At 44.1% G+C, this 9970-nt stretch overlaps 1 protein-coding gene across 1 annotated transcript in view; it reads left to right on the top strand.

The window, feature by feature from the left end:
• The window catches only part of LOC103804102 (multiple epidermal growth factor-like domains protein 6), a 182099-nt gene that overhangs the window by 157565 nt on the left and 14564 nt on the right, over positions 1-9970 (top strand). The window contains 6 exon segments of the mRNA XM_009076696.1: positions 1-77; positions 5595-5723; positions 7385-7513; positions 8017-8142; positions 9147-9275; positions 9504-9632. The exon segment at positions 1-77 is cut by the window's left edge and continues 12 nt beyond it. Of these exon segments, the coding sequence (XP_009074944.1) occupies positions 1-77; positions 5595-5723; positions 7385-7513; positions 8017-8142; positions 9147-9275; positions 9504-9632 (719 nt within the window).

The raw sequence follows: 9970 nt of genomic DNA, 5'->3' as shown, positions 1-9970 counted from the left end.
GAATGCTGCTGGCTGCGACCACGTCCTGGGCACATGCCGCTGCCTCCCTGGCTGGCTGGGAAAGACCTGCGAGCAGCGTACGTACATCCCTACTCCCAAACTCTTCCGCACTGGCATGGCTTTCCTCTGGGAACGCAGAATGACCTGCCAGGGGACAATTTTAGATAGGTCACATTCCTTTCCAAAGATGCCAAAAAAGGGAAACATTTTTGGTAACTGTGTAAATCAACCTTTTTTTTTTTAAACTGCTGTTGCCACTCGTCAAACATGACAAGCATCTGTTTTTAAATAACAGAGCTGTCTCCTACCATATGATGACTCTCTGCTTTTTATTTTGCGTGATATTAAGAGATGAAATGTTGTGTATCTGTTTCTGGTGTATCTCAATCTAATTATCAATTATAAAGTGACAGATTATAAATGCACATAGTGGAAAAATCAGAGCTGGGATTATTTTGTTACTTGAGCATGACAAAATAGGGTTTTAACTTACAGAAAAGATATTTGTTTTAAAACAAACGTCAACTTGTCACAAGTGTGGTTTATCCCACAATCTCTAGGCTCATAAGGGGTTTTTGTATGTTTGTGTGTTTGCATATATAAAATTGGCTCTTCTGAGAAACTGATCACCACATTTCATGGGAAATTATTTTCTTTAGCTACATGGCATTACTTACAGAGATCACTGAGCCTATTTTCAGAGTTTAACAAATATGTAGGGGTTTGTAAGATTTTCAGATTTTAGCCTCTGAACTTCCTCGCTTCACTTTAGGATGATGTCATGGTCTAAACTTCCCTTTGAAAATATGACTGCTGTCTGCAGGACTGGGGTGTAGAGCTGTGCTCCAAAGCAGCTCCAGAAGTAGCAAAATCTGATTGTTAGTGAACCCTTTCATAAGAATAATTTAATTCAAAGTTTGCAGATTTCTGCAAAGGAAAAATGGTTTGATTTAGAAAACAGAGAGAAATATTGCTTGTGTTGCAGCAGTTCTATTCTCCAGTCATACACCATTTTATCATCAGACCTATTTCAGGGCCACACTTGCTCTTCATAATATTTTTCCTTCATTTGCCGCCACCATGAAACACAACCCATCTTCTGAAAGGGCTTCTGCAGAATCTGCTCACCCATCTACAGGTGGGTCGATGCTGCTGAATCTTCCCACGTTTTAGACATAACATTCCACCATTGAGTCATTTCTGCCTCCTTGTGCTCTACCATAAGAGCACTTGGCTTTCCATCACCCACCACCTGAAGATGCTAGTAGTAACACACCCTGTGTTACCCACAGAGCAGAAAAGATGCTGCTGAACAGGTACAAGGTTTGTTTCTTGGTCACAGCCTGTTTTAACTGCCAAGCCACAGCATCAGCAATGTGTCACCTTGCCCCTTCCCCACTCCTTAGCCTGCATTAGGGATGGGAAGCATTGTTACATATTTCATTAAATTCAATTAAGAAATGCAGCTCTTTGTCCATGGCCTCCTGTGCCCCTCCTCTACTTGCATTAGGAAAAAAACTCTATTTATTATCTTGTGCTGGAGCCATTAGAGCTTTATGCCCAGTTGATTTATTCCCTACGCTGGTGAAGATGCCAAAGCCTCTGAGGTCTCTAAGTAAAAGAGTGAGGTCAGTTAACAGTACAGAGTGTAACCTCCTTTTCTCTTGGCTAAAAGATGAATCTTCATCTTGATTTTTATGGCTGGACCTCATCCATGCTAGCCCAAAAGCTGCTTGGAGTAGAGCAGCCATGGGTGGGAGACAGCTCACCACTCCTCATCCTCTCTCAGTGTTTAATATTCACCTTGCTGGTTTCTGGGACCTGCCAGCTCTAGCAGCTGGAAGGACAGCACTCGTGTGGAAGTAATCAGATTGCAGGCAGTGTGCTGGAGGATATTGAGGAATAATTTTGACATCATGGGATTTGAATTGATCTTAAACCAGCCATGCAGTGCATTTTATACTGTGCTATCTAATTATGGGCAATACGGACAGTGATGCCTTTTGTTGAAGCTGCCTAATGCTTTCCATTAGCAGACCGTGGGTTTCAGTTGTTTGAAAATGAATTATGTTAATCTGGGATGAAATCTGCCAGGCGAACTCTGCCTCAGCTTCAGTTTGTGTTTGGTGATTTTATTTGGGGAATTTTTTTGAGTGTCCACCTAAGATATTTTAGTTTTTCAAGAGAGCGGTTTAAGAAAAGTATGTTGCTTATTGTTGTTTTTTTCTTTTAAATGAACTGTTTCATTGAGTGTCATGATGCCTCAGAAGTGAGGACCTGACATTTGGCATCCCTTTCTGTCAGAGATGTAACTTCTCTTTGTGTATTCCTCACCCCTTGAAGTATTCAAGGCCAGGTTGGTTGGAGCCCTGAACAATCTGATCTAGTGAGTGACATCCCTGTTCATGACTGAGGATTTCAAACTAGATGATCTTTAAGGGTCCTTTCCAGCCCAAAGCATTCTATGATTCTATACAAACTCACCCAGAGTTTGCAGTCTTAAAAAAAAACAAACAACCTAAACCTCAAATCTCGTGTTTCATATGCTCTGTAGCATATTTGCTCAATTCAACATCTGAATTTTGTCCTAATTCTATTCATACTAAAAATGCCTCTTTCTGGAGCTGTTTGGGCTCAGGAGGATCTTCACTCAAGTGATTGCTTGTGGTAAGAAAGATACCACACTGGTTTGAAAAATAAATGAGTATGGAAAGATTGGCTCTGGCAGAGGCACTGATAACAGTGGTTTGACATTTTGTGGCATGTGAGCACTTGACTTTGCAAATTCCCTGTTCTTTTAAAGCCAAAGCTTCACTTTGTGGAGAATAATCCACAGGAGCTGCGTGAAAACAAAGCTTCTAGACACCCTATAGAGCATTAGTGCCCATTGTTTCCCTGTGCTCCTGGGCACTTTTGATGGCTATTGTCTTCTAGTCTTGAAGAAAATCTTCAGTTTCGTGTGTTCCTTACTCTGTGTGCAAAAAGGGATTTTAAAGATTATAAACAAATAAATCCTCCTCTTACAGAGGAAAGACATGGAGAGGAAAATTTTGAGGGAGGGAGAGGTCTAATTATTTAAACCTTTGGATTTCCTCTTCCTTTTGCAGTCATTGTGAGGAAAGAAGAAAAGCCCAGGGATATTTGTACATTCAGTTGTGGAACTTCATGAAATAGCTTCAATATATCACTTGTTATCTTAATCTTCAGGGAAGCAGCTTGATAATCAGGATTGTCCCACCAAGAAGCTAAAAAACGTTTGTATCCACCTAATGCAATAATTAAAATCTTCTTCTCCAGAAATTTCTCCTTTCTTACCAGAATTTTCACTGGAACATTCTGTTGTCCTCTTTGTAAGTGTAACAAGAGCTTTGCACACATATGCCAAAACCCTCACATGAACCAGTGGTAACCAGTCAGGGGACCTGGTTATGAGCTGGTTTTTCCTTTGGCTTGGTTACACTATAGTTCTGGTCTGTATTGTGGAAATATTTAGTCCTGCTCCCAAAACTGAGCCAGAGCTGTGTAGGATGGGCTGAAGTTTTAACTTGGCAACTAAGCCTCATTTGCAGAGCAAACTTTTAGCTGTGATGAGACTGAGCTTCTGCTCTTTCTTGTGGTTTCAATGTGGATAGGGTCCAGGTGATGACAAAAATGAACTCTATTGAAAAGAAGTCCTGGGAGAAATGGTGTCTGAGAACCAGGCTGGGAAGCTGGAAGTCCTCCGATGGGAAGAAGAGGGCTGAGAATGGGTCAGATATTGTCAACCAAATTCACCCCCGAGATCAAGATAGTTTCACACCTCACTTCTGTCCCCAGGGACAGCAGCACTGCATCTTGTTCAATGACACCCTCGAAGACATAGAGGTTTGGGTGAAAAGTCATTATTTGGGTCTGAACCTGGGAGATGTCACATTCAGGGAGTGCAGGACACTCTCCTGGATCAGGGTTTCTTTTGCCTCTCCAAGTGCATGCTAGCAGTGCTGCAGGGATGAGGGGCTCTGACGGCTTCATACAAGTACAGGACAAAAAACGTGAGAAGGAAATCCAGCTCCTTTAGCTCATTTTGTACTTTTTTTGGTGATATCTGAAGAAAACAGAGTAGCCGTACTGTCTGTTTGCCACCTTAAATGGGCTATCCAAATCTCTAATGCAATGGAGACTGCAGAAATTTGATCACTGCCATTTTCATGGGCAGTAGCACTGAAAGCAGAGCTGCAGTGAGCGTACACTTGCGAGATGGCTGCGTTAAGTTCTCACCTGGGAGCCAGCTGCTTAACCAAACTCATTGAAAATATCACCCCTCTCTGACCAAAGAATGAGAGTCTGGGTGAGCGAAGGCATCCAGCTGTGAAAAATGAACACTGAAAACAATGAAGTTGTCAGTTCTCATACCAGGATGCAAATAAATACCCAGGCTGTCAGCCTGGCAGTTCTGCTGGACCATTAGTTTAGCACAAAGACATTCCACAGGGCAGGGGATGACAGCTGATCCATCACCCCAGCGATACAGCCCTTCGATAAAAAGCTCTTCAGAACATGCTATGATACATATTTTTAAGCCACATTATTGTGTTAGGCTCTCATAAGATACATTATCTCTAAACTGCAAGTATTGCAGAGCTGTTTCATTTTATGTCAATTTGCATATTTTTTTTTAAATACCTTTTGCCATTAATGTATTGGCTGATATTGTGGTGGACTTGACAATGCTCAGTTAATGGTTGGGTTTGATGATCTTAAAGGTCTTCTCCAACCTAAACAATTCTATTATTCCTTCTAGTGTCAGACATGGTGAATATATGGTTTTATATATATGTATATATATATTTTTTTTTTCCCCAGGAATGGTGGAGTTGCCATCCCTGGAAGTGTTCAAAAATGAGTGGACCAGGTACTTTGCAATATGGTGAAGTGAGCATGGTGATATTAGGCTGAAGGTTGGACTTGATCTTGGAGATGTTTTCCAACCTCAATAAGCTGAGATGGAGGACATTCAGAATAAGTGTCAGGAAAAAACTTTCTCATATTTTTTTTTTCCCCAGGAATGGTGGAGTTGCCATCCCTGGAAGTGTTCAAAAATGAGTGGACCAGGTACTTTGCAATATGGTGAAGTGAGCATGGTGATATTAGGCTGAAGGTTGGACTTGATCTTGGAGATGTTTTCCAACCTCAATAAGCTGAGATGGAGGACATTCAGAATAAGTGTCAGGAAAAAACTTTCTCAAGGGTGGGGTGGTCAGGCACGGGAATAGATTGCCCAGGGAAGTGGTAGAGTCATCATTCCTGGAAGTGTTTAAGAAGCATCTGAATCTGATGCTGGAGGATATGGTTTAGGCCTTAGGGGTTACAGCAGAGTGGCAGGCTAATGGTTGGACTTGATGATCTCAGAGGTCTCCTCCAACCTTGATGATTGTATGATTCTAATAATTTTTTGGTTATATATGAACTTAGGCACCCTTGTGATGTGAAAAGTGTGTCATCAGAACCCAGTTCCAACCTGATTTCCCTGGTGCTGGGTTGTGTCTCAGGTTTGCTCTGTGCAGTGCCTCCTTTGATGCTTCCTGATGGGGTCTTCTGGAATTCTCTCATTGCAGCATGCCAGGGCAACAGCTATGGGCCAGACTGCAGCAACACTTGTCACTGTCACAATGGAGCACTCTGTCATCACGTAACTGGGATGTGCCTTTGTAGCCCAGGGTGGAAAGGAGACACCTGCCAAGAAGGTACAGTTGGAAATTCAACCTCCTGCTGATGGATTACAGGAGGGAAAAATAAAACCTCTGCTCAGGGGGGCTTTGTTGGTATTTTAACTATCAGCTTATTGTCCTGTGTTGTCACTGGTTTTGTATCCACACAGTGATGTGAATTAGTCCATTAACTAAATCCATGACACCGTGTTGCAGGGGCCAGGTGTAGGAGCTTGGTGTGCATGGGGCAGAGGGGGCTGAAACAGTCATAAACTCCAAAGAGCTGATTTTGAAAGCTGATGAAGGGAGAAAATGTCCATAAAACTCCCAAATATGACACTGAAATGAAGCTCTGTTTCTTTTCTATGGCCTGCTTTACTGTCTCGTGTGCCCAGCTGATCCTCGTCATTACCGTGTGCTGTTCCAGACGTAGGCTAAATCCAGAACATGTGAAAGCCATTGAGCCTTCCAGCCTTGGCAATCAGACCCATATGTGTGACTCAAACACAAGCCCAACTCCACAGAGCCTTAAGAGGCTGGCAAAGAAAGGCCATACTGCAGCTTGCGTCACACATCCTAATCCCCTGCATCCCAGTTGCTAGGAAATGTCTGTCCATCCCCATTGCAGAAGGCTCCTTGTTCTGTCCATTTCCTGAGAGGTCTCTGGGCTGTCAGCAGTGCCATGGAGCTGGGAATGCTGCTGTGGATGCTCCTGCGTGAGTTGGGCTTTGGAGTCAGCACCTCCATGAAGCCATGGCTGCCTTCAGTGTACCAAGAGAATGGTTAGGGAAAGGGGCTGAAAGCTGGCAGGGGTAAAGGAATATATACATTGTGTTCCCCTTTAAAACCTGATATGAAGAGCTCTTTCCATGAAGAAATAAAAAAATGGGAAGGCATCAAACTGTTCTTGATGACATCTGTGACATGACCTCATGTTTTTTGTTGTACTTGAAGGCCTCAAATACAAAACCAAAGCAAACGTTTAAGAAGTTGTTGTCAAATATGAAGACATTGTCAAATATATCTTTATTCTTTAATGATATGTTTGGGGATTTCTCTTTGCAAGTAGGAGGTAGAATAATTGTGTGAGGCTGGTGGAGCCATCCTCCCGTGGCTGTGCTTTTGCAGAAAGAGAGCTTTCTCCTGTTGTCATCCTAAAGAGGTGTCACTCTGGCACGTGGCAGAGGTTTACATTTGTGGTGCCAAAAAGTCAGGTTCTATCCATAGGAATTGGGATATTGTTGTGATGGGAATTAGTGAACTTGCTTAATTAAATTAGGTAAACTGTGAAATGTCATGAGCCAGCTGTGGGCAGCAGGATCAATTAGAGAAGGAGCTGTGATTTTAAGAGGATTGTGCAAAGAAATTCTGAGAACAGAGAAATCAAGGACTGCACCTCTCAGTGTTGAGAAATCTGATAGGAATAAAAAAATGTTTTTCATAGGTACAAACAGAAAGTCTCAAGGTTATTTGGTGGGTCACAGCTAATTCACTTCACCACCTATTTTGTTCTCAGACATTTTACATTGGTCTCAGTAATTATCAGTCATGTCCCCATTTCTACTTGGTTATACCTCCCACAGCATCTTCCACAGCAAGAAGGGGTATAAGCTGGGAAAGGTGGTGTTTAACCTGCTTCCTAACCTGCATCTCCTGCAGTTCCTAATGGAAGGTTTTGTCCTGCCTCTCCTTTGCAGCCTGTCCTCCAGGATGGTATGGTGCAAACTGTCTGCAGCCCTGTGTCTGCCACGGCCAGGCCATATGTGACCATGTGACAGGAGAGTGTCTGTGTCCCCAGGGTTGGACAGGGATAGCATGTGAGCTGGGTGAGTCTCATCATGTGCTTCATCCTTCTAGCACCTTGGTTCAGTTGCTCTGCAAGGAAATTCAGTTGTGGTGGGGTCTGGTTTGAGACAACCCAATAAAAACCAGGAGACAGAGGGCTGGAGAGCACCAGGTGTGGAGAGGTTGAAAACCTTCGGGTGGTTTAGTCAGAGAGGAGAAGACTGAGGGGAGACATGATATTGTCACCTGAATTTACCATGGTGCTGGAAACTTGATGGACAGAGAGGAATAAGCTATTCTCTGTCCCTTTGGAAGAGGAAAGATAGGTAATGAACTCCATTTGAAGCAAAAAAACCCCAAAAAAGATAAATTCTCAAACAGGAAAATTATGTATTTCTAGAGACTTTTATCAAGGGAGGCTTCAAAAATCAAAAAGGATTTTAGGACTAGTTTAGGTGGTTCACTGTATTGCAGAGGCACAAGTGTGTTCCCCCTGTAGCCCCTCCAGCCTGGCCCCCTGACAGTTTTCCCTGTCTAATTTCAGAGTGTGGGGATGGGCAGTACAGAGAGGGGTGTGAGCAGAACTGCAGCTGTCGCCATGGGGTGTGTGACCAGCCCTCAGGGAAATGCATCTGCCGTGCAGGCTGGACTGGGGACCACTGTGATGTTGGTAAGATGGACTCCTTCTGTGGATGCTTTATTTTGACAATCAGCCATTTCTGCCTTCAGAATATGAAGTCCTTTCCTCTTTTGTATCTTAGCTTGCCAGTATTCTGTAGGCCAGTTAGGATTCCTGACTGCTCACCGTGTGTCTCAGCCTCACAAGCCCAACCATGCCCTTGTCCAAATCATTTATTTCCTCCTACTTCTGTTCCTTGCCTGCTAAGAAACTGGAGGTGTTTCTCTGCCTTATGGGCACAAGGAAGAGCATATGAAAGGGAAGAAGTTTTACAGAGAATTTGCCAGATCAGTCTCTGCTGCTGAGTCTCAGTGAGTCACTGAGGGGAGCTCAGCAAGCTGGACTGTGATGGTTCAGATTTACAGATGCTGCATGAGATCCAGATTTGACATTGCTATTTGGTATGTTTAGAGCCATGTAAATCCCTGGAATAGGGATGAAACCACATAAGTAGTAGATGCTGCGTGACTTGAAATGTGCTTTCAGCTCAGTCACTGAGGTGCTGTGATTTTTGCAAGCCATAAGCAGTTTCCTGATGTCTCCTGAGGTGCTGAGGACTCACAGAGCTTCAGCCACCAGTGTGACCTGTAAAGTCTTTGCAGTGCCCATCTTCCTTGTCTTCTGGGTTCTCTTTCTCTTTGACCACTTTGCACTGAGAGGTGGAAATAGTACATGAACACAGTGTTTCCAGTGTTCAGCTAGCTGTTCCTTTGTGCACAATTGTGTCAAAGCAATGGCATCACCATCTTTATAGACACATCTGGATTTGTACCCCAGACTGTGACTAAGTCTTTGCAAACTTTTCTGTGTGAACTCATTAAGAGCCAACACTAAATGCTTTTAATATTTTAGTACCTTCTCTTTCACTGATGTTTTCTAGCCATGCAGTCTGCTAAATATACGTTGCCATGGGCAAGAATGATATTGGCTGATTACCAATGATGGATGTGTTCTGTGTAGCAGGTAGAACTGTTGCTCTCTGCTTCCCCTCACAGCCTGCCCCCCAGGATTTTTTGGTAAGCGGTGTGAGGAGCGCTGTGACTGCGTATACGGCTTGTCCTGTCACCACCAAACTGGAGCGTGTCACTGCGAGAAGGGATGGCGAGGGAGGCACTGTGACAAACGTGAGTGAAGGAAGGAAGTTCAGGTTGGTGCACATGTTCCTCCCAAATCCAGAGCTGGTGACAGGATATTTTCTCTCCCAGGATGTTTTCTCTCCCATGTTGTTCCACGGGGTCAGTCTGGAGGTGCTCACAGGGATGGGTGCAGTGGATCCATTGGAGGGGGGTGATTTTGTACCATCCTGTTTGGCCCCTGCCTCATGCCCTAACAAGGACCCATCACTGTTGCAGCTTGCTTGCCTGGCCGGTATGGCACAGGCTGTGCCCAGCGGTGCCGCTGTCCTGCTGGTTCTCCCTGCCATCACCTGACGGGTGCATGTGGCTGTCCTCCAGGCTTCACTGGCTATGGCTGTGAGAAAAGTAAGTTTGTTGTAAGAATGCTAATATTTACCTTGTAAATTAATTAAGAAATTAATTTCTTAAATACGAACCTGATGGTATAATGGCTGAAGAGGGAGGAGACAGCAACCTGACAGCAGAGAAGATGGCCAAAGGCTGCTTGTCCCTCACCCAAATGTTTTGGCCAGCTCTGAGCTCTGTGCCAGGCTCATTTTGCTCTGCCCTCTTTGGCAGCTGTCAGACTGGCAGGGAGCAGCTGGGGCTAAACAGGGTCCAAATAGGTTGAGGAGGTGCCAGTGGAGTGCAGCTCCTGCCCACTGCCATCACTGTGCCACAGAGCAGCAGCTTAGCTTCTGTGG

This window comes from Acanthisitta chloris, unplaced genomic scaffold (assembly GCF_000695815.1).
Source record: "Acanthisitta chloris isolate BGI_N310 unplaced genomic scaffold, ASM69581v1 scaffold15406, whole genome shotgun sequence".
Classification (NCBI taxonomy): domain Eukaryota; kingdom Metazoa; phylum Chordata; class Aves; order Passeriformes; family Acanthisittidae; genus Acanthisitta; species Acanthisitta chloris.
The sequence above is the reverse complement of the archived record's forward strand: the minus strand, read 5'-3'. Positions and strand labels throughout refer to the sequence as shown.